This window comes from Dipodomys spectabilis, unplaced genomic scaffold (genome assembly GCF_019054845.1).
Source record: "Dipodomys spectabilis isolate Male_0828 unplaced genomic scaffold, ASM1905484v1 ptg000089l, whole genome shotgun sequence".
Lineage (NCBI taxonomy): Eukaryota > Metazoa > Chordata > Mammalia > Rodentia > Heteromyidae > Dipodomys > Dipodomys spectabilis.
In genome coordinates, this window is record NW_024870766.1 from 17,168,348 (window position 1) to 17,193,617 (window position 25,270).

Here is a 25,270-nt window from a genome sequence, read left to right on the forward strand (position 1 = left end):
ATGTAAGCAGCATTTGTTGCAAGTTGTTACTATTCACTCTCTCTCCCTCTCAACAAAGTCAGAGTCCTCAGGTATACAATATCTACACTAATTATGAAAAAGAAAAAAGTGGTAGTGACTGGTGGCTCATGCCTGTAATCCTAGACACTCAGGAGGCTGAGATTTGAGAATTGCAGTTCAAAGCCTGCCAGGCAAGAAAGTCCATGAGACTCTTCAATTAATAACCAAAAAACTAGACATGGAGCTATGGCTCAAGTGGTAGAGCACTAGTCTTGAGCACAAAAGCTCAGGGACAGTGCCTGGGCCCTGAGTTCTAGTCTCAGGACTAGCACATATATAAAAGGACACCATACATAGTAAGAGGCAACCATTTTCCTTACCAGAGTAAGGAGAGTCAAGGGAATTGTAATAATGGTTTATCTTGTGAAATGGGAAGTAAAAAGATAATAGCCCAAAGATGATAATTAAATGAAGGCTACACAGACTCAAGGCACTCCATGGCTGGGGATTTTGCTGTCTTATAAAGCAATGTGGGAAATTTGTCTCTGCTGAAAGAGCTTCCTGCACATTGGGCTTTGGTATTTACAAGCAATAGTAGGACAGAGTCTAAGGCCTCCCCAATCTGGATTTTCAGATGAGGTGCAAAGTCAGTGATTGTCACTAGGAAATCTAGAATGCAGTGTGGTTTCCTGCAGACTACAGGGCTCCATGACAGTCATAGAAGTGGTCTCCTAAATAATATGGAAGTACAGTTCACAAAGTTGTTAGATTAGCATACTAGAATGAAAGGATGATATTTACTACTGTGATAACAGTGAATCAAAAACCAGAAATTATGAACAGTGGTTAACTCTATATGTGGACTGAAAATGGGGCAGAGGTGGGGTGAGGTGGGGTGTTGTTTGCATTTGCCAGACTGGTTGCTCTATCACTTGAGCCACATCTCAGCCCACTTTGCTTTTTCTGACTAGGATCTCACATTTATGCTTAGGCTGGCCTCCTGAATGGCTAGTATTATAGGTGTGAGCCACCACACTCACTTCTCATTTTTGAAAACATAGCAATTGATGAAGAGACATCTCAATATAATATTGGGTACTTTTCAAGAGTCAAGGAACCTCCTATTGAAAGATTTGGGGATTTCTAAAAACTTACCAGCATGTGATGTCTTTAGTACTATTTCATACTTGATGGGTCATTTTTCTTCAGTTAGAGGCCATTTTCTTCCATTATTAATTTCCCCACTCTTGTCTTTGTTCTCTCCTTTCCTATCTTCTGCTGTCCTTTTGATTTATGTTCCTCTGCTTTGTCTTCAGCTGATGATCCCTGTGACCATTCTAATCCATTACAACAATTCATTTGGCAGTCACTCTTCCAGTCATCCTTAATCCCCTTCCTGTGAAGACTTTTTGCTATGTAGCTGCACTATCTTTTTGGTATACTAATTAGGACAACTGAAACTCTTTTCCTGAGTTGTCATTACTTTCCACTAGAGGATGTTAATTGCTTCCTCATCTTCTGTTCTGTCTGGTGAGCCCTGACAGTTCACCCTTTTGTAGGAGGTGAACTGTCTGATTAGTATGCTGAGAGTAGATTTCTTTAGCAGAGGCCAACTATTCTCAGGAAAGCAGGGCTTCTGTGCTGGAGGTGGTACATGCTTTACATGGAGGCAGACAGCCAGGCAGCATCTGGGGAACCCCACAATGGCTAAGCTGAGTGGGGTCGTACTGTAGCTGGAACAGGTTGTGTATGCTTCCCTCCAGGCAGAGCTGCATTCTGCGGGTTCCCAACCACATCTGCCTGGCTCTTGCTTGGAAGGCAGTTCCAGCTGAGCTCCTCTTCATCCCAGCTTCCCTGGGGGCCCTCCTTAGCCGCCTGTCCACTTTCTTTAAAGTGGCTTTATCTCAAGGGCAAAATCATTTGTAGCAGAGCCTAGTGCTTTGATGTGCTCAACAAACATTCGTTGAAGGAATAAATGGTGAAAGAGGAGAGGGGTGAGAGCCAACTGCCCCTGCGATTCCAGGCATGCTTTTTCAATGAATTCAGCCCACTCCGTTCTTCGTCTTTGTTGACCTTGAGCTCACTGGGCTTACATGTATACTCATAGGCTTGGACAATTTAAACCTCCCCCTTTCTTCCACAACATGATCTTATATCCTTTCCTCTAAGTCTGTGTTTCAGCACCACCTCGGGAAGGAGAGATCTATGTTCAGTACAAGCTAAAAATAATTAAAACTTATTTTTAAAAAGATTACAGTAAGTTTTGGTTTTTTTTTTGGGTCCGGTCATGGGGCTTGAACTCTGGGTCTGGGCTCTGTCCCTCAGCTCTTCAGCTCAAGGCTAGCGCTCTACCACTTGAGCCACAGCGCCACTTCCGGCTTTTTTTCTTTTTGCTTATGTGGTGCTGGGGAATCGAACCCAGGGCCTCATGCATTGCAAGGCATGCGCTCTACCACTGAGCCACCTTCCCAGCCCTACAGTAAGTTTTTATTGAAGAAAATAGTTTCAATAAATTTAGTGTAGCCTATGTATTTCGAAGGTCCACAGTAGGACACACTAGTGTCATCGACCTTTCAACACTTACTGACTCCCCCAGAAGTTTCCAGCCTGCAAGTTCCAGTGATGATAAAGGCCTCTGCAGGCCTAACATGTGTGGTTTTTCATACTGTATTTCTACTATAGTTGTTCTGTGTTCAGATATATTTAGGTGCATAAATACTTACCATTGTGTCACAATTACCTACAATATTCAGAACACTAAGTATTTGTGGCCTAGGAGCAGAGAGCTTTGGTGTATTGTAGCCTATACTAAGTCTGTGCAAGTTATTATCTGTATAATGACAAAATGGCCTAATGTGGAATTTCTCAGACCAGAAGCAATGTAGAATTGTACACACATCTTTCTATGTTCAATGCTCATATCTATTTTTTTTTTTTGGTCAGTCATGGGGTTTGAACTCTATCTAGGCCTGGGTGCTGTCCCTGAGCTCTTCAGCTCAAGGCTAGCACTCTACCACTTAAGCCACAGCGCCACTTCTGGTTTTCTGGTGGTTAATTGGAGATAAGAGTCTCAGGGACTTTCCTGCTCGGGCTGGCTTTTGAACTGCGATCCGCATATCTCAGCCTCCTGAGTAGCTAGGATTACAGGCATAAGCCACCAGCTCCTGACTCAAAAATATATGGATATATGCACACATAAGCATAGAGAAGCTTAGAAATATCAAACATTTTCTTTTTAAGTGATAATGGATACTGAAGTTTGAACTCAGGACTTTCCACTTTGCTAGGAAAGTGCTCTATTATTTGAGCCATGTTCCCAGCCTTCATTACTTTCAGTTACGTTTTATAAAGGGTCTCTTCCTTTTTATCAGGGCCAATCTAGAAACATAATCCTTCTACCCTTTGCATTGTGTGTGCATAACTGGGACTAGTTGTGTATTACTATGACCAGGTTTGTTTGTTTTTGCCAGTCCTGGGGCTTGAACTCAGGGTCTGGGCACTGTCCCTGAGTTTCTTTTGCTCAAGGCTAGCACTCTACCAGTGCCACTTCTAGCTTTTTCTGTTTATGTGATACTGAGGAATTGAACCCAGGGCTTCATGCATGTTAGGCAAGCACTCTACCACTAAGCCACATTCCCAGCCCCAGGTTTTGTTTTGTCCTTTGCTGGTCATGGGACTTGAACTCTGGACCTGGGCACTGTCTCTGAGCTTTTCAGCTCAAGGCAAGTGCTCTACTACTTGAGCTACAATGCCATTTCTGGGTTTCTTTTTTTTTTTTTGGGGGGGGGGGGTCCAGTCGTGGGGCTTGAACTCTGGGCCTGGGCATTGTCCCTCAGCTCTTCAGCTCAAGGCTAGTGCTCTACCACTTGAGCCACAGCGCCACTTCTGGCTTTTTTTTTTTTTTTTTGCTTATGTGGTGCTGAGGAATCAAACCCAGGGCTTCATGCTTGCAAGGCAAGTGCTCTACCACTGAGCCACCTTCCCAGCCCAATAAAGGTAATTAGAATCTTTTTTTTTTTTTTCCAGTCGTGGGTCTTGAACTCTGGGCCTGGGCACCATTCCTCAGCTCTTCAGCTCAAGATGAGTGCTCTACCACTTGAGCCACAGCGGCACTTCTCCATTTCTGGGTTTCTGGTGGTTAATTAGAGATAAGAGTCTCATGGACTTTGCTGCCTGGGCTGGCTTTGAACCACAATCCTCAGATCTCAGCCTCCTGAGTAGCTAGGACTACAGGCATGAGACACCAGCATCCACCCAAGTTAAGTTTTTGAATTGATGTTTGCTAGCATTTTGTCTGAGATGGCTTCAAAATTGTGATCCTCCAGGGCTGGGAAGGTGGCTCAGAGGTAGAGTGCTTGCCTTGCATGCATGAGGCCCTAGGTTGGATCCCTCAGCACCACATAAGCAGAAAAAGCCAGAAGCGGCCCCCAGGCCCAGAGTTCAGGCCCCACAAATGATCAAAAGAAAAAAAACAAACAAACACAAAAATGTGATCCTCCTGAGTTGTCGGATTCTAGGTATGAGACGACATGCTTCCCCTTGTCCTGTCCCCCCGTTACCCTTTTTCTGTGGTACTAGGGTTTGAATTCTGAGCTTCATGCTTGCCAGGCAGATGGCATTTACCACTGAACAATGCCTTCAGTCCATTGCCAGTCCTGGGGCTTAAACTCAGGGCCTGGGCACTCTCCTTGAGCTCTTTTGCTCAAGGCTAGTGCTCTTTTTTTTTTTTTTTGGTCAGTCATGGGGCTTGAACTCTGAGCCTGAGCACTGTCCCTCAGCTTTCAGCTCAAGGCTGGCGTTCTACCACTTGAGCCACAGTGCCACTTCTACTTCCACTTCTGGTGGTTTATTGGATGTAAGAGTCTCTTGTACTTTCCTGCCTGGGCTGTCTTGAACCGTGATCCTCAGATCTCAGCCTCCTGAGTAGCTAAGATTACAGGCATGAGTCACCAGCACCCGGCATGCTCTACTACTTTTGAGTCACAGAACCACTTCTGATTTTCTGGTGGTTAACTGGAGTTAAGAATCTCACAGACTTACGCAATCCTCAGATCTCAGCCTCTTGAGTAGCTAGGATTACAGGCTCAAGATACTAGCACCCAGCTCATCAATTTCTTGAAATGGAGTCTTCCTACATAGACCTGGCTGGTCTCAAAACTCTTAATCCTCTTCCTGCCTCAACCTCCTGAATACTGAACTATGACTGGCTCCTCAAACCTGTGTGTGTGTATGTGTGAGTAAATTCAGGGCCTCACTCATGCTAAGTACATACACTACCTCTCAGCTACAGTCCCTACCTTATCAAGTTCTAGAATGTTACTTTGGATTACTACAATATTTAAGATGGATTAGTACCACAACATATTTCAAGTAAGAGGGACTAATCTATTTAATTGTTCATGATAAATTTAAAAAAATCATTGTTATGGACTTCCAGTTTCAGTTCTGACATAGAAAGAACTTAGAAATTGTCACTTAAAGCTGGGCGCTAGTGGCTCACACCTGTAATCCTAGCTACTCAGGAGGCTGAGTTCTAAGTATTGTGGTTCAAAGACAGCCTGGGCAGGAAAGTCTATGAGACTCTAATCTCCAACCAACCACTAGAAAACCAGAAGTGGAGCTGTGGCTCAAAGTGGTAGAGTGCTAGCCTTGAGCCAAAGAGCTCAGGGACATTACTCAGGCCCCAAGTTCAAGCCACACAACCAACAACAGAAAAAGAAATGGTCACTTAAGTGAGGCCTTGGGTTCACCTCTCTCTCTCTCTGTCTCTCTCTCTCTAATACATTCTTACAGGATGACCAATGCATTTTCTTGGAGCAGAACATTACCTTAGACTCTGGGAGATGGAACACAGAGGTCACAGGGAAAGTCAATTTGCCTGAACAGAGCTGCCAGAGCCTAGTGAACTGGCAGGGATGTTTCACAGGTAAACATTAACTAAAGGTTGGTGAGGATAACATGAGATTCTGAGGAGCCACAGGGGGCTGTAGTCAGAGAGAGATTTTTACTTCCAAAAATCTGATGGGACTCTCCCTAAGAAGAGCCAGCAAACACTTGCATTTCTGGCAGGAGGAGACTTAAAGGACATTTTGAAATATGCCCCCAGTATTCTCTACTAACAAAGGGCTATTCAACAGGGCAAAAGCTTTAGGAAAGCTTTATTTGACATAGAGGAAGGAAAATTACCCAGATCCAGCCCTCTGGCCTTCCTGTCTCACCTAAGTGCTAAGTTCCTCAGGGAAAAGAAAAATAATATAGGGCAGTAGGGCCTGAACTCTGGGCCTGGGCGCTGTCCCTCAGCTCTTCAGCTCAAGACTAGCGCTCTACCACTTGAGCCACAGCGTAGGGCAGAATCTTGAATGTGCTTCAATGACGGGAGAAAACTGGAAAAAGAAGAAATGACTATAATATAGCCTTTTACTTTCCTTACTCCCAGTAGTAATTGTCCAAAGAAATAATAGTGACACTGAACTGGCTGATTGTGAAAAGTAAAATCTGCTGGGGACTGAAACCAGGGCTCATATATGCTAGGCAAGCAACAATGAGTTGTCATCAGCCCTAAGAACTACATTCTTGGGGCTGGGAAGGTGGCTCAGTGGTAGAGTGCTTGCTTTGCATGCATGAGGCCCTGGGTTCGATTCCCCAGCAAAATAAGCAAAAAGAAAAAAGCCAGAAGTGGCGCTGTGGCTCAAGTGATAGAGTGCTAGCCTTGAGCTGAACAGCTGAGGGACAGTGCCCAGGCCAAGAGTTCAGGCACCACGACTGGACCCCAAAACCAAGCAAACAAAAAAAAAGAACTATATTCTTTACAAACTTTTTTTCTCTGTTTTGTGAAAAACTACTTCCACTTTTTTGATAGACCACTTAATGATTTGTCCAGTTCATGATTTTTCACTGTCTTATTACTTCACTGGGTTTCTTTTTCCTAGCCTCTTCATTAGCAAGCTTCCAGACAATTTTTGTCGTTCTCTTTTCTTCGACATAGTCTAAGTGCTGAAATTACAGATGAGCCTGATTTTCCAAAGGGTTTATGACTCCAAATGCAGAAGTTCATCCTAGAGAAATGTAACTTCACAGACTAAGAAATCTATTTCATTAAACAAAGAAAAGCCAGTTATTCTTTGCTATATAAGCACACACTTCAACTTGAGCACACTCAGCTTGGTAATTCCTCTACTGTGTCTTGACCTCTTATATCTCAAACAAATAAATAAAAAAGGTTTAATCAAAAAAAGCACACATTAGGCAAGGCACAGTGGTTTGTCTGTAATCCCAGTTCTAGGGAGAGCTGGAGCCCATCCTGGACTATATATTGAGACTAACTCAAAAAACATATATACCTCATTATATTTGTAACATTTACCTATACCCCCTTCTGTATCACAAGTACTTTCTTGGGGCCAGGGAGAGGGGATCCTCAGGTTGAGCTGAAGGCCTTGTACTTGCCATGCAGGGACTCTACCACTTGATACTTGCCACAGGCCTTTTTGTTTCCAGTTTCTTGAACAGGGTTTGTATGTATCCCTAGGATGGCCTGGTCCATGGTCCTCCTCTGTATACTTTGAATTCAAATTGGCAGCCAGCTCATATCTGTAAACCCTACCTACTCAGGAGTTGGAGATTAGGAAGACTGTAGTTCCTTTTTTTTTTTTTTTTTTGGGGGGGGGGGGGTTGGTCATGGGGCTTGAACTCGGGGCCTGGGCGCTGTCCCTGCACTCTTCAGCTCAAGGTGGGCGCTCTACAGAGCCACAATGCCACTTCCAGTTTTTTAATGACTTATTGGAGATCAGAGTCTCACGGGCTTTTCTGCCCGGGCTGGCTTTGAACTGTGATCCTCAGACCTCAGCCTCCTGAGTAGCTAGCACTACAGGTGTGAGCCACTGGCGCCCAACTGGAAGACTGTAGTTCTATGCCAGTCCAAGGAAAAAGCTCAAGACTCCCTACTCAATCAATAAAAACTGGGCATTTTGGGGCTGGGAAGTTGGCTCAGTGGTAGAGCACTTGCCTTGCATGCCTGAGGCCCTGGGTTCGATTCCTCAGCACCACATAAGCAAAAAGAAAAAAGCCGGAAGCGGCTGAGATTTGAGCAACGTGGTCCAAAGCCAGCTTGGGCAGGAAAGTCCATGATTTCAGGCATGAGCCACTGACACATGGCTAGGAAAACATGTTGAAAATAAGGTTGCTTTCAGATTTTGTAAATCTACTTAAGAGAAACCTCTTCACTTTGATAACTTTTATGCTAAAGTGATGACATGCTCAGGCTCAAATAAACCATGTCTAGTCATTTTTCCATTGGTGTTTTAAAAATATGCATATATTGGCCAAAATTGGCTAATGAAGACAGGAAAATCACCTCACCATGTAATGTCCGAAGTATTTCCCAAAAGAGAAAACATAAATTTATCCTCATCTAAAGTAATGAAAAGAAATGCAAAACTACATATTTGTACTAAAAGACTTAGGTCTTCACTTATGGGTCTAAAGAAGCAAAAGAACTATTGAAAGTACAGACAAGCCGGGCGCTGGTGGCTCACACCTGTAATCCTAGCTACTCAGGAGGTTGAGATCTGAGGATCGCGGTTCAAAGCCAGCCCGGGCAGGAAAGACTGTGAGACTCCTACCTCCAATAAACCACCAGAAAAAAAACCGAAGTGGCTCTGTAGCTCAAGTGGTAGAGCGCTCGCCTTGAGCTGAAGAGCTGAGGGACAGCGCCCAGGCCCAGAGTTCAGGCCGCACGACCGACAAAAAAAAAACAAGTACAGACAAAATGATTACACATTTCATAAATTGGGCCCTTGTAGGGCAACAGTCTTTAGAAACTAGCCAGAGAAACAGGTAAGTTACTGTATTTTCAATCCTCCTGTAGCCTTTGCCATGTAGTGGAGGTCATAAAAAAAAAAAAAGGGGGCTGAATGAACTACTTGTTCTCAACAGTGTTTCCACTGTCAGATCCAGGAGACAGGTCATATACTCTGTTGTGTTCCTGATCTGGGAGCTCTAGAACTCTAGCAAGTTTACTAGAAGGCTTTGGAGCGACACGATAGGAGGGATAATCCTAAATTCTATCTACACACCAGTCTAGAAGGCTTTGGAGCGACACGATAGGAGGGATAACCCTAAATTCTATCTACACGCCAGTCACAGTTGATACATTACACCAGTTAAGTCCCATCTTTGACTTAACCCATTTTGAGGAGCCTTCATTCTGTAGTTCTTGGTTTATCTTTAGTCAGGGACAAGATTGTCAATCGCACTCAGCCTTAGATATTTACTCGGTTTATTTACATAATCCGTAGAAAGCAGTTTTAAAAATATGTGTTACATTTAGTTCTAGAAAATGACAGAAAATAAAAACTGATAGGATTATGTTAGACAATTTTGGAAGGAATCTCTAACCTTTCACACCAGAGAAAATGCCAATGTCCAATGTCAGAAATGGAAATACCTAAGCAGTTGATGACAAGGATACATGTTACTGACAGAAGGAGCCCTTGTAAATCTTTAGTTTCCTTCTCTGCCATTATTTATTTTTAAGCAAATATCAGCCCAGTGCAGTCCTCAACATAAAAGGCACCTAGAGTAAAATTAGTCTTTAACCAATAAAAACAGCTATACACATTTACATTAAGAATAAAGCCCTATCAATGTAACTCTCTTAAAAGATACTAATAGAAAAACAAAAGGCACTACAAATTTAAAAATATGCAAATGTCTACCCTAATCTGGTAAATGAACTACATAATGACAATCATTTTTGTGTTTATAGATATCTTAGTATCATTTAATCAATATGAGGACTGTATTTACATTCTTATGTAGGGACTCTCAAATAGTTATCCATAATCAAGATTTGTTTCATTTGCTTTTTTTTGGTATGCTGATATTGGGACTTGGACTCAGGGCCTTGTGCCCTAGTCTTGCTTGGCTTTTTTGCTCAAGGCTGGCACTTTACCACTCAATTCATGCCTCCACTTCTGGCTTTTTGCTGGTTATTTAGAGATTAGGATCTCTCAAATTTGTGTGTCCAGGCTGGCTTCGAACCTAGTTAACATTATAGATGTGAGGCCCCAGCACTTGTTCTTAAAATGCACTGTTACTCCACTCATGAATGTGTTAAAAATTCCTGCTGTCAGCCAGGTGCCGGTGGCTCACACCTGTAATCCTAGCCACTCAGGAGGCTGAGACCTGAGGATCACGGTTCAAAGACAGTCCAGCCAAGAAAGTCTGTGAGACTCTTATCTCCATCCAATTAACCATCAGAAAACTGGAAGTGATGCTGTGGCTCAAGTGGTAGAATGCTTGCCTTGAGCTGAAGAGCTCAGGAACAGAGCCCAGGCTCAGAGTTCAAGCCTCACAACAAAAAATAAATAAAAATAAAATTCCTTTCAAGTATGTAGCAAAATCTGAAACTGCTACTTTAATTATTATTATTATTACTACTATTGTCTGTTGTAGGGCTTGAACTTAGGGCCTGGGCATTGTCCCTGAGCCTTCCTGTTCTCAAGGCTAATAAAGCTCTACCACTTGAGCCACTGCACCACTTCCAGTTTTCAAGTGGTTAGCTGGAGATAAGAGTTTCTTGGGGACTTTCCTGCCCAGGCTGGCTTTGAACCACAATCCTCAAATCTCAGCCTCTTTAGAAGCTAAGATTACAGGCATGAGCCACTTGTGCCCAGCTGAAACTGCTACTTTTTTTTTTTTTTTGTCGGTTGTGGAGCTTGAACTCTGGGCCTGGGCGCTGTCCCTCAGCTCTTCAGCTCAAAGCGAGCGCTCTACCACTTGAGCTACAGCGCCACTTCCGGTTTCCTGGTGGTTTATTGGAGATAGGAGTCTCACGGTCTCTCCTGCCCGGGCTGGCTTTGAACCGAGATCCTCAGATCTCAGCCTCCTGAGTAGCTAGGATTACAGGCGTGAGCCACCAGCGCCCGGCAAACTGCTACTTTAAAACAAAGTCTTTCTTGTTTGTTTTGTTTTTGGGTCCGTTCGTGGGACCTGAACTCTGGGCCTGGGTGCTGTCCCTCAGCTCTTCAGCTTAAAGCTAGCACTCTACCCCTTGAGCCACAGCGCCACTTCCGGCTTTTTTCTTTTTTTGCTTATGTGGTGCTGAGGAATGGAACCCAGGGCCTCAGGCATGCAAGGCAAGTGCTCTACCACTAAGCCACCTTCCCAGCCAACAAAGTCTTTCTTCATCATAAAGCCAGTAATGCTGATATTGCACAATGATTTAAGCACCTAAAGTATATTCTAACTGATAACCTCTGAGCTAAATTTAGGATCCTCAGGATTGTGTATGTATACAAATGTTGCAAATTATTTCTTCAAGCTAATAAAAACTTAAAAAAAATACAAACAATCTTTTAGTAGAAAGATTCAAATTCCATATATGGGTCTGCATTAAGAGAAAAAAGGAACTCAAGGCCAAGAAGCAAATGTCTACATTTTCTAATCTGTGGAGAAGCACTCAGCGGAGCCAAGTTGTATTCAGCTGGGTCTGGTTCTTGATGCTGGTATCCATTTTTAGCACTTCTCGAATGGCCATGGTGGCATAAGTAGAAGGAGGAAGAGAAAAATCCATTTTCAGAGCCCTGTATTTGCCTTCTGCCAAGCAAAAAAAAAAAGGGAGAGAGAGAGAGAGAGAGAGAGAAATAATCGTCAGGAAATGACTTTCCTTAAGTTTCTATTTCCCCAGGGCCTCAAAAAAGAGACTATGGAAAAGAAAAGACCTGAGAGTGCATGAACCTTTTGAATGAATATGCTAATTGTACAGGAGCCTTTATAAAAATGGCAGGTGACAGAGAGCACAAGAGAAATGTATGGAAGGCATGGCTATGTGTGCTTCTAATCCCAGCACTCAGGAAGCTGAGGAAGAATTGAGTTTGAGGATAGTTTATAAATACATAGTGAATCAGACCCTGTCTATAAACAAAATAAAAGTGCAAGGCGAAAATACAAAAGGAACAAGAAAAAAAAAATTTTTTTTTTTGGGGGGGGGGTCCGGTCATGGGGCTTGAACTGTGGGCCTGGGCACTGTCCTTCAGCTCTTCAGCTCAAGGCTAGCGCCCTACCACTTGAACCATAGCACACCACTAGCAGCTTTTTTTCTTTTTGCTTATGTGGTGCTGAGGAATGGAGCCCAGGGCCTCATGCATGCAAGGCAAGTGCTCTACCACTGAGCTACCTTCCCAGACCCGGAACAAGAAAAATTTAATAATGAGAAGAAAATTTAAGCTTTTAGAAACTTCTTAAATTTTCATTTCACCTTTTTTACTTCTATGGAAGCTGGAAAAATACTGAGTCACCAATTATCACTACCATCTATAACACTGTTTCATTTTCAGTGGGACTGAATGTTTTAGCTATTTACTTCTAGCTAAGGTAACAAACACAAAAGTGAAATCATGGCGTGGGAATGGAAATGATTTAAAAAGTAGTTTCTTTTTCATAAATGCTTCATTCCCTCCCCCAAACTGGTGTTGAATCCAGGGTCACTTGGGTTATACCCATAACTTTTTTTTTTGCCAGTCCTAGGGCTTGGGCTCAGGGCTTAGGCACTGCCCCTTAGCTTCATTTGCTCAAGACTAGCACTCTACCATTTGAGCCACAGTGCCACTTCCAGCCTTTTCTGTTTCTGTGATACTGAGGAATTGAATTCAGGGCTTCATATATACTAGGCAAAGCACTCTACCACTAAGCCACATTCCCAAGCCCACCCTTAATGTTTTCATTTTGCTTTTGAGATTGGGTCTAATTTTGTCCAGGCTGGCCTACGATTGAGATCATCTAATATTTCTGTCTCCTGAGTAGCTACAATTACAAAGGTGAACGACCAGGTCTGACAAAACATTATTATTCTTTTTAATGAGAAAACACTTCAAAACTGACAGAAAACTGAAGACTGAATAAACTTACCAGAAGCAAAAACTGGTGGTGGCTTCCCTTCTAAGTTGTCCACATCTGTGTTGAAAAGTGGAATTTTAGGGTCATCATATGCAACGACTTCCCTTCAAAACACATAAATAAAGGTAAGTATAAAAGAACTTTCACTAAGTTGCTCATCATCACTTTTTTAGTACGAAAAACGCATTAGTCTATTATAAGTAATTATAAATAGAACTTCCCAACAGCAGAACAGGGCCAGATTTTTTGTGTAATTATTGCCTTTATGTTACTATATAATAATAGAATAACAAATGATGTTTCTCCAGGATACAATTTTTTTTTTTTTTTGCCAGTCCTGGGGCTTGAACTCTGGGCCAAGGCGCTGTCCCTAGGGTTCTGTTCCTCAATGCTAGCACTCTATCACTTGAGCCACAACACCACTTCCAGCTTTTCCTTTGATTAGCTGGAGATAAGATCTCATGGACTCTCCTGTCCAGACTGGCTGTGAATTGTGATCCTCAGATCTCAGACTCCTGAGTAGCTAGGATTACAGGGATGAGCCCCAGACCTGGCTGGAAATTCTTTTTTATGTGAAGTTGGTAACCAGTAAGCTTTACTTTGTACAGAGGGGACCAAATTAAACATGGCATTTACATTTTCTCAGGAGTGTTTATCATTACCATTAATACCTTGTCACAAGTGAAAACTGCTCTTTGGAGGGAGAAAGATTAAGTCCAACTGCCTACTTCATACCCAAAGCAGAGAAGAGACAAGAAAAAGGGAGCAGAAGAGAGGGAAAGAATTTAATGGCCATGGATAATTAATTTAGGACTTCATTTCCAAATTAAAGCAAAGAAAAGTTTAGATAATAGTATGTATTAAAAATACTGGGAAGGTGGCTCAGTGGTAGAGTGCTTGCCTTACATGCATGAGGCCCTGGGTTCGATTCCTCAGCACCACATAAGCAAAAAGAAAAAAGCCAGAAGTGGTGCTGTGGCTCAAGTGGTACAGCGCTAGCCTTGAGCTGAAGAGCTGAGGGACAGCACCCAGGCCCAGAGTTCAGGCACCACGACCAGACCCAAAAATAAAATAAATAAATAAATATACTTTTAAATGAATGAATATAAATATCCTTTATCTCTAGAAATAGTAAAGCAACTACATCAGTTTGTGGAGCCAATTCTGAATAAACTTGCTCTATAAGAAAATCTCAGTTTTTAGAAACCTGAGAAGAGGTTCATTCTCTACACGTTTCTTTAGTAATACAGTGATGCTAACAAAACTTGTAAGGTGAAGTCACTACATGCTTGCATTCCTCAAAGCTTCATTTATTTCTTAGTAATTTGAACAATACTAATTGGGGTCAACAACAATGATAACATTGACATGCAAGGTTCTAAGCACTGAAAAATCTATAAGCAGAGATTGAAAACTATGTACAGTGGTTCTATCTTTTTGAGGGGGATGTTTATTCCTATAAATCATCAACAGAAATATATATACAAAGAACTGTGATTAGGTTAAAAAGAGAGGTGGGTTTTTCACTGGTTAAGGTATAAATACAGCTTAGAAAGGGAAGGACATCAAAATGCACATGCAGGGAGTGCTTGCTGCTCACGGGGTACACTCTACACACACCAGTCCTGGATCTTGAATTCAGGTGCTGCACGTAAGCTTTTGTGCTCAAGACTCTACCACTTGAGCCACAGTTCCACTACTTGCTTTTTGGTGATTAAATGGAAATAAAGAGTCTTACAGACTTTCCTGACTGGGCTGGCTTCAAACCACAATCCTCAAATCTCAGCCTCCTGAGCAGCTAGGATTACAGGTGTGAGCCACCAACGTCCCATAGATTCTATTCTGTAACATTCCAAACTATTACTCACCAGCTGACATTCTGAGGACGAATAATTATCTTTCGGTAGGCCCCGGATAAGGAATAATCTCGAATTTTGTGTCTCATGTTGTCAATATCAAGATTGTCTGCTGTAAGCATTTCCCTGTAGGCTTCACTAATATAAAATACAAAACATTAGTGAAGCTTGCCAGCTCAACTACACAGAAACAATGTAACAAGTAAATTCAGTTAGACTATACTTAAGAAAATCAGTTATCCTAATTTATAATCCAGTCTGTTCTCTGGAAAATTTAGATATATAGTAACTAAGCCACACTTTGGTTTGGCCAATTTCTAAGTTATCTTTGGAATCACCCATAGGATCTGAAGTGTTATAGTTCCAAGCTAACTATAAAGTATCATTTCACCCCGAGTTACTAAACTATCATTTATATGGACTCAGAATTAGGAAACCACATGCAGAGGCTTCAAACACTCTATGGAAGGGTAGTTACAGATAAGAGGCCTTGGAAGATCACTTCCTTTAACCTTATATGTAACATACAAACTTTTGTTTGCTAGTCATAGGGCTTGTACTCAGGGCCTGAACTACTTTTGTTCAAGGTTAGCACTCTACCACTTGAGCCACAGCAACTCTGGCTTTTTCTGTTTATGTTGTACTGAGGAATCGAACCCAGGGCTTTATACATGCTAGGCAAGCACTCTACCACTAAACCACATTCCCAGCCCCAATCTTTTTGTTTTAATAATAGACATCTTTCTTCTTTGTTGTTGGTCCTGGGGCTTGGGTACTGGGCACTGTCCCTAAGATTTTAATGCAAAACTAGTGATCTACTACTTTGAGCCGTAACTCCATTTCCAATTTTTTGGTAATTAGAGATGAGTCTCACAGACTTCCTGCTCGAGCTAGCTTTAAACTTTGATCCTCAGATCTCAGCCTCCTGAGTAGCTATGATTATAGGCATGAGCCACTGGCATCTGGCTAGACATCTTTCTAATTAGCTTACATGTTATTTAAGGGGAACTACTTTGTAAGGCATACGACCATTAGACAATTCTCCTATCTTAAGCAGAAATATGTTTTCTTATAATTTCTATTGACTGGTTTGGAACATAGCCATTACTTGTTCTCTAACATGCATTCCTAAGTATTGGACCTTCAAGCTATAGCTTCATTAGATCTATGTATTTTGGCTTCCTTGACTGTTCTTCTTTGACATTTCTTCCACCAAACCTTTTATCTGGCCTAGGGCAACAGAGTCAAAACTTTCCATTTTTATTTTACTTCTTTTTTTCCCTGCAGTACTGAGGTTTGAACTCAGGGTCTTGTGCTTGCTAATTAGGTACTCTACTACTGAGCCACACATCATCCTTTTTTTTTTGCTTAGGCTGGCTTTAAGCCATGATCGTGAAGACCTCAGCCTCTTAAGTACTTAGCATTATAGACATAAGCTACTGGGGCCTAGCTGGGTTTTTTTTGTTTGTTTGTTTTGCTAGTGCTGGGGCTTGAACTCAGGGCCTGGACGCTGTCCCTGAGCTTCTTTTGTGCTCAAGGCTAATGTTCTACACTTGAACCACAGTGCCAATTCCTGCTTTTTCTGAGTAGTTTATCAGAGATAAGACTCCCATGGACTTTCCTGCCTGGGCTGGCTTTGAACTACAATCTTCAGATCTCAGCTAAGAGTAGCTAAAATTACAGACATGATACACCGACCTGGATTGTCATTTTGACACAGTCTCACTATGTTATTAAGGATGGTCTCACTCTTCTAATATAGCTGGGATTACAAGTACCAGCTAGTTGTTTTTTTTTCTTTTTTGTTAGCTGTGGGGCTTGAACTCTGGGCCTGAGCTCTGAACCTCAGCTCTTCAGCTCAAGACTAGAGCTCTATCACTTCAGCTACAGCACCACTCTGGTTTTCTGGTGGTTTACTGGAGATAAGAGTTTCATGGACTTTCCTGCCCAGGCTGGCCTTGAACCACGATCCTCAGATCTCAGCCTCCTGAGTAGCTAGGATTACAGGCATGAGCCACCAATGCCTAGCACCCAGCTAGTTTCTTATTGCCAGTATTGGGGCTTGTTTGCTCATAGCTAGTACTATAGCACTTGAACCAGGCCCCCAACTAGCATTTTTCTGGATATTTTGGATATGGAGTTTCATGGATTTTTTTTTGGCCTGGGTTGGTTTTGAACTTCAATCCTTCAGGTCTCAGACTGAGTAGTAAGGATCATATAGATATGAGAGTCATTGGTGTCTGGCTTAGTTTCTTTTTTTTTTTTCAGGTATAGGTATCTCCAGCAAATAGGGAGCAAGGAGTTCCCCTCCCCCACATTAGGCCTGTCACCTCTGAACAGATGTTGCTTACTCTCTGGGACCTTTTTTTTTTTAATATTTTATTTTATTTATTTATTTTTTTTGTGAACATACTGTACAGAGGGGTTACAATTACATGGGCAGGATAATGCATACATTTCTTATCAAGTCTGGCTTAGTTTCTTAATTCAAATTATCCATCTAAATGCATTCTTTTCTGGAAGACTTTCACAAATAACTATGGTTTATGTATGTTTCATATCTAAATATCTCAAGTGTGATGAATATTCACAGTACTAATTTTTTTTCCTTCTCTTCACTTTTGGTTTCCAGTAGGTTATTATGCTAGATTTGTAACTATTTTGTCCACACAGGGAACTTACTTTTATGCTTTGGATAGATAACATCGAAACCAGGCAAAGGCATGACCACATCATGGATTGAGTAATTATTAACATCTTCCTCCTCAATATAGGTGGCTGTGGCTGCAAATCCATAAGTAAAACAGTAAGTGAAGAAAAACAGCATTATTTTCATAAACTCAGGTGCTAAAAATTATATATGTACAAGCAAGTCAAAGAATATATTCAGGGCTGGGAAGGTGGCTCATTGGTAGAGTGCTTGCCTTGCCTGCATGAGGCCCTGGGTTCGATTCCTCAGCAATACAGCAGAAAAAGCCAGAAGTGGTGCTGTGGCTCAAGTTGTAGAGCGCTAGCCTTGAGCTGAGGAGCTGAGGGACAGCATCTAGGCCCAGAGTTCAGGCCCCATGACCAGGCAAAAACAAAAACAAACAAACAAAAAAAAGAGTATATTCAATGGCCTAGGAAACTAAAAGAAACTAAGTTGGAAAATATACTCTTTTGTCTTTTCTACTCCACAGAAGAAACTAGAATTAAAGATTTAGTAGAGTTCATAACATATTTAAAAGTACTTTTTGAGTTGGAAGGGTAACTTGGTAAAGTACTAATCCAGCCAGGCTAGCTTTTAAAGCTACTTGCGTCAAAAACCTGAATCTACGTTTGTTTGAACAGTCTATGCCATTTTTACCTCCTTTGAGAACAAGGTCCCCTGGAACAGGTTTCAGCCCATAGTCTTCTATCCTCTTGCTCACCATGTTATTCCACACATAGCTTTGATAGCTATGAATATACATTAAGCGATTATTTCTTGGTATCTGAAGGGAAAGAAAAATATGTTCTAAATATTAAAACCTGTACTTCCCCAGGTATCCTGCTTATTGAGTGGTGAACTTAGTATAAGAAATTCATACATTAAATGTGTAATAACCTGTAGACAGTAAGTGACAGGATACTAAATTGAATACGTTAAGCTAAATTTAACTTAGTTTAAGTTGAACTGTATTAAATAAATTTAATACACAGTATTAAATGGAAACATTAGATGAAGACACCTCAAACTGTATTAACTGTCATTAGTAGCAACAATTTACATATCACACCCACAATGCTTATGTCCATGCAAATAAAGCAAATGGTATGGAATTTATACCTGAAATCAATTGAAATTCATGGAATTTACAATACAATTAGAGTCAACAGTGTGTTCTCTTCCATAGTTCTACAGAAGAATAATTGACAACTGTTTTTTTTTTTTGGTCGGTCGTGGGGCTTGAACTCTGGGCTTCAAGTGACAACTGATTGTATACAGCATGAATCCTTTCTTGTTTTAGGGTTTTTGTTTTTATTGGAGAGGCTAGGGAAGAATAACTAAGATTTATGTTTTAAGGTTAAACTTCAATGTGTCCTGGGTTACACATATGAATACGGTGGTATAGCTACACTTGCCAATGTGATACCCACTCTTAATCACCTTGCGGAAACAACACATGCAACTATTTACACTGTTTACTTGCCAGCTCTCTTCCTTGGAAGACTGAATGACTGTACAATGGATCTTTAATGTCTTATAGTACAATAAATTCCCACTGGAGATCATATTTTCCATATTGGCCCTTTGCTGGTACTGTCAATGCTCATCACTGCCAACATCACCCACATTCACCTGCTCCTCAGCATTCAGGGTCTGAACAAGGATCATGCAAGGAAAATTTCCTAAAGACATCCACAGGACCTTATTCAACTTCTGTTCTTTCAAAGTTTAGTAAAATCTTCCAAGATAAAGTTTAAAAAGTTATTATTAAACCACCTCAAATAATTGCCTGACTTCACAAAGCGCACTCACTATGCCAAATGCAGAGACTATATTCTTCATTCCATACTTTGAAAGTCCTCGAAGCAGCTGCCCTTCCACACACCTTTTGACAGGTAGCTTTCTGAGGGCAGCAGCTGGGTCTTTGGTCTTCGCCCATTCTTCCCTGCATTTAACCAAGTACCCCTTTTCAGCTGGAGAGGAAAAAAAGCTACAATTAAACAATTTATCCAATAGACAATTTCAACATGTTTTATAATAAACACAAAATTTTAAAGTAGTATTGGTAATTAAGGGACTATGAGGAATAGTTCCTTCACCTGATAATATGAAAGTGAAAACATGAAGACTAAGAAACCACACGACTATGACTTTCCCAGCATGCTAGCTAGCACTCCATATCAACAATGAAAGCTATTTACTGTTCATTGTCACCACAGCTAATTGAACATAAGAGAAAAACTTGATATGACTGTTCTTCTCCCAGTATACTGTTTAATTGGTTATTTTTCTTAAAATTAGATAATTTGGTCTATCTACCCTGCAAATGGATAGTTACACAAAGTGATTATCATTATCATCATCATTATTATTTTGGACAGAAATGGGGTTAGACCTAAGGTCTTTGTACTTGCTTGCTCAGCAAGTACACCATTTGAACCATGCCTCTGGCCTGGCTTTGCTAGTTAACTAGAGATTGAATCTTGTGAACTTTCCTGCTTGGGCTGGCTTTAATCAGTGATCTTCCACTAGTGTTAACCACTGTCACTCAGAAAATATTATTATTTTGACAAAGTAGTTGTTAAATCTCTTTTATATATATGGCTCTAAAAATACTTTCTAGAAAAAGTTTAGTGAATTCATTAAAAATTCAAGGGGGGGCTGGGAAGGTGGCTCAGTGGTAGAGTGCTTGCCTTGCCTGTGTGAGGCCCTGGGTTTGATTCCTCAGCACCACATAAGCAGAAAAAGCTGGAAGTCAGGCTGTGGCTCAAGTGGCAGAGTGCTAGCCTTGAGCTGAAGAGCGGAGGGACAGCACCCAGGCCCAGAGTTCAGGACCCATGACCAGCAAAAAAAAAACAAAAAACAAAAAAACTCAAGGGTTGTGAGTGGGGGTATGGCTTCAGTGGTAGTACACACCAGCCTTGATTTAAAGTCAACTGAGAGTTTCTGAAAAGCCCTGAGTTCAAGCCCCAGTACTAGCACACAAATTGTTTTTAAAGAAAATAAAAAATTCTTAAGTTTTGCCAAGATTTTATATAGCATTCATGCATTAAGTGACTTAGTAGTGAAAAAAGAGAAATTAATTTAATATTAATTCACTTTTGAATTAATAAATTAGATGAGTGAAAGTGCTAAAGTCAGCATATAGTCTCAAATCTATCCATAAAATATGTAAAAAATAAACTACTTATAATTCTAATGTAGAAACTATTCAAATCTGCACAAATACTTTTTTTGTTGTTATTTCTATATTAAGGTTTGAACTCAGGACATTACGCTTGTTAAGCAGGTACTCTATCACAGGAACCATGTCCCAGCTTAGCACAAATACTTTTTATTTAAAGTGATTTCATAGCTGGGTGCTGGTGGCTCATGCTCAGCAGACTGAGATCTGCTAATTTTCCATTTAAAAAAAATTGCTGAAGTGGATCCTTGACTCAAGTGGTGTTGAATGAAAAAGCTCAGAGACAACGCCCAGGCCCTAAATTCAAGCTCTAATACCAGAACAAAAACCATAAACAAAACCCTCCCCAAAGCCCCAAAATGATTAATTTGGTTCCACAAAGATACAGCTATACATTCTATTTGTTTTCTTAGCACAAATTTTATTCTCACCTCCTGGACGGGGTTTCAGTATTAAATCCATGACTTCTGTCCAGGAATTTTGTAGAATAGCTCTAAAATTAACAGTAATTTTCCATTAAGATAAACTTTATATGCCCAAATCTTTGAACAGTCAACAAATTACATCATATTATTAAACTTGGAGATAAGCAGAAAAACTATGACACTAATTTGAAACGTAAATGCCAAAAGGATTTAAAAAATATAGTAAAATTAAAGACATACTGCTTTTATATAAAACACCTGTAACAGTATAAGGACTACCATGTTATGCCTAAGTTGTTACATATGGAATAAATATCTACAGAAGTCAAAGGGGTCTTTTGTTATTTTTATTTTTTTGGGTCAATCATGAGGCTTGAACTGGGTCTGGTACTTTGAGTGAGCTTTTCTCCTCAAGGCTAGTGCTCTACCTCTCTGAGCCACAACTTCACTTCTGGTTTTCTGATGGTTAACTAAATATAAGCCTCACAGACTTTCCTGCTTGGGTTGGCCTTGAACCACAATCCTTAGATCTTAGCCTCCCAAGCAGATAAAATTATAGACATGAGCCACCAGAGCCTAGCAAAAGGTAAGCAACAAAATGCACTGCTTCCAGAGTCAGATTGCTCTCATTTCTCTACTGCACATCCTCAAGATGTATTCAGGCTTTGGAGATGATGCCTTGATCTCCAACCATCATGCCCAGACAGAAGCTGTCTGCACCTTGGTGGCTGGCCACTTCCACCATTTGTTTTGTATATCTCACTAAAGACAGTAATTTCTTCAAAGGGTGGGAGCAGTCAGATATTATACAGTCTATCATCTGAGGTCTAGTTATTCTTCGGTCTTATTTAATCATTGAATTCTGTGTCACTTACTGAGCCAAGACTTATAATCTTTGGAGGGCTGTTAGGGATAGAAGAAAACTTAATTTTTAGGTCAGATCTTTTTGAACTCTGATTTTTTTTTTCTGGGTCATCACGGGGCTTGAACTCAGGGCGTGGGTCCTGACTCTGAATTATTTTGCTTGAGGCTAGTGCTCTACTACTTGAGCCACAGTAACACTTCTAGCTTTTTCTGAGTAGTTTTATTGGAGATTAAGTCTCAGACTTTCCAGCCTGGCTGGCTTTGAACTGCAATCCTCAGACCTCAGCCACCTGAGTAGTTAGATTACAGATGTGAGCCACCAGCACCCAGCTCTCTGATTTTTTTTTAACCCCATGAACACATTACCATAAAACAGAACAAAACTTTAAAGGAGGATGGAAATTAGTAGTTTATCCGCCCTGCACATAAGAGACTCTAGATATAAGGAATGCACCAACAAAAACCTTGTTTCTTTTGTGAGGCCACTTTTAGAAAAAGTTATAAAATGAAATACCAACCTTCCAACTTGGTATGTAGGAACAGCTGTAGTTCCAAATCTTTGCATTCCATAGTAGTTAATAAATCCGATCTCCTTGAGTGAGTTCATAGCTTGTTGTACTTGGTTGTCAGTTCCTGTTATGTTTCTGCCAGGCCCAAACATCCAGCGACAAAAGTTTACAGTCAAACACATTTGGAGTTGTACACCCTAAGTGTACACCCTATGGCTTGGCTTCCATATCTCTCTTTGCAGCTTTTTCTCTACCTCCCGAGGGCTCTGTTTGTTTGGGATGTATTTATTAAATAAATTTACTATTTTAGTTATTTTCAATCATATAACCTAAGGGCAGTAAGTAAGTATAATGTTTCACAACTTTAATCATTATCTGCTTCCCAAACTGCAATTTTTGTACACATTAAAGAGTAACCTCTAAGTTATTTTTGGTCAATTTGTCTGTTTTAGGTACCTTATATAAATGAGACGTTAGGCTCCTTATCTTATTGGAAGATGTTCTTCTGAATGTCTTGCTAAGCTTCTGGGTGGAGGAGGGGGGATGGTAGACTGTTTTTCAGTACAAATAAATGCACATATTTGCTCTCCTAGTGCCCTCAGGCCCTGTTCTGACTTCTTGTACTGTCCCTCCTGTCAGAGTGCACTGATTAACAAGTTGCACCTGCACCTGCTTAACAAGTAACTCAAGGTAACCTAGCAATCCTTCACCCCCACACACTCCCCTGAATTCCTTCCTACCTGCAGTTATTTACCTGAGAACAACAGTGAAGTGATTTCCTTGAAGTTCTCCCAATTTCAGAGGGTTTTTCTGATAGCTGAAATTCCCAAGCTTAAAATTCATTAAGCATTTATTCAGGTGGGCAAGTCTTTGTGCAGATATTCTTGAAAAAGAAAAAGAATACTCATTACCTGACTTATGAAATGGTAAGCCATCTGTACAAACAGCTTAGTAACAACCAAAATACAAAACAACAAAAAAGAATGTTAACATAATTCTCCGGGATCCTGAACTTGCAACAGCAAACTTACTATTAGAAGTACAAACCTGACGTCTATACCTGAATCACTCTTTGGCTTCCTGTCTGGTAATATGTTCTCTCCATCTATAATTGTCACCCATCATGAGGCTATCACCAGAGCCAACCCAATGTCAGTGTCAAGCTCTTCAACCTCCCAAACTCTGACCAAAATCAACCTCTTGTTAGAAATCTAAGTACCCAATTTCAAATATCTCATTACATTAATACATTCAGTTGTTAAACCTAGTATGGCTTTAGGCTTTGTTGTCTAAGGAAAAGAAAATTCTATTTTTTGGGGGGGAGGGGGGTCGGTTGTGGGCCTTGAACTCTGGGCCTGGGCAGCTCAAGGCAAGCGCTCTACCTTTTGACCCACAGCGCCACTTCCATTTTTCTGAGTGGTTTATTGGAGATAAGAGTCTCACGCACTTTCCTGCTCCTGCTCGGGCTGGCTTTGAACCACGATAATCAGATTTCAGCCTCCGGAGTAGCCAGGATCACAGGCATGATCCACTGGCGCCCAGCAACCCACAAGATTCTTATATCCAATTAACCACCAGAAACCAAAAGTGGAGCTATGGCTCAAAAAGTGGGAGAGCACTAATAAAGAAAAAAGAAAAGAAAAGAAATCTAACTGTACCAGTTTACAAATGCTATCTTCTACTTCTTTTTCTATGTATGTATCCTGGAGCTTGAACTCGGGGATTGAGATCTGTTCCCAAGCTTCTGTACTCAAGACTAGTGCTCTATGCTAGCCTTGAGCAAGAGAGCAAGAAAGAAGCTCAGGGACAATGCTGAGGCCCTTAGTTCAAGCCCTGGCACTGGCAAAAAAAAAAAAAAAAGACTAGTGCTTTAACATTTGAGCTACAGCTCTACTTTTGGCTTTTTGGTAGTTAACTGGAGGTAAGCATCTCATAGACTTTCCTGTCTGGGGTGGCTTTGGGCCACAACCCTAAGATCTCAGCCTCCTGAGTAGCTAGGATCACAGGTATGAGCCACCAGGGCCTGGCTCTATCTTCTGAGCTTACCTTGTTTATATTTGCTAGCCTACTTGTATTTGCTGTTTGGAAATGTTTTTCCCGGGGCTGGGAAGGTGGCTCAGTGGTAGAGCGCTTGCCTTGCATGCCTGAGGCCCTGGGTTCGATTCCTTAGCACCACATAAGCAAAAAAAAAAAGCTGGAAGTGGCGCTGTGGCTCAAGTGGTAGAGCGCTAGTCTTGAGCTGAAGAGCTGAGGGACAGTGCCCAGGCCCAGAGTTCAGGCCCCACTAACGGACCCAAAAATCAAACAAACAAAAAAAGATACCATGGTCCCCAAACTGGCCAAAGTCAGACAGACCAAAGAAGTTATATCTTATCTTGGTTTTTATTTGCATGCTTCTTATGACTGAGGTTAAACCCTTGCAAGTATCTGGGCCTATCATCTACTAATAGAAAGCTGCTTTACTTGCTATATTCCTGTAACGTCCTTTAATACTTACTCAGGCTTTTTGTTTTATTATGTTGACAGTCTTGACTATGTAACCCAGATTGGCCTCCATCTTAAAGTAGTTCTGCCTCTGCCTTCTGAACATTGGGATTACACTTGGTACTAACTCTCCTTTATTAGCCACTTTTTCAGAATTTTTTATTTTTGGGGGAGTCAGTTGTAGGGCCTCAACTCAGGGCCTGGGCACTGTCCTTGAGCTCTTTCATGCAAGGTTAGTACTCTTTTAACACTCTGAGCCACAGACCCACTTCCAGTTTTAGACTTTCTTGCCTGAGCTAGCTTTATTTATTTTTGTTAGTCATGGGGCTTGAACTCTGGGCCTGAAAGCTGTCACTCAGCTC

General features: G+C 41.2%; 1 protein-coding gene across 2 annotated transcripts in view; it reads right to left on the reverse strand.

The window, feature by feature from the left end:
- Positions 1-11,339: 11,339 nt before the first annotated feature.
- Positions 11,340-25,270, reverse strand: part of Pus7 (pseudouridine synthase 7) — a 47,539-nt gene continuing 33,608 nt past the window's right edge. Inside the window, exons 8-16 of one of the 2 annotated variants that reach the window (XM_042684760.1) lie at positions 23,179-23,307; positions 22,434-22,559; positions 21,058-21,119; positions 19,255-19,415; positions 18,100-18,226; positions 17,437-17,537; positions 14,766-14,896; positions 12,910-13,001; positions 11,340-11,598 (exon numbers count right to left, since the gene is read on the reverse strand). In XM_042684760.1, coding sequence (XP_042540694.1) covers positions 11,462-11,598; positions 12,910-13,001; positions 14,766-14,896; positions 17,437-17,537; positions 18,100-18,226; positions 19,255-19,415; positions 21,058-21,119; positions 22,434-22,559; positions 23,179-23,307 — 1,066 coding nt within the window. In that variant the 3' untranslated portion in view covers positions 11,340-11,461. Of the gene's footprint in view, positions 11,599-12,909; positions 13,002-14,765; positions 14,897-17,435; positions 17,538-18,099; positions 18,227-19,254; positions 19,416-21,057; positions 21,120-22,433; positions 22,560-23,178; positions 23,308-25,270 lie in introns of both variants that reach the window. The other variant, XM_042684759.1, reaches the window with a different exon arrangement.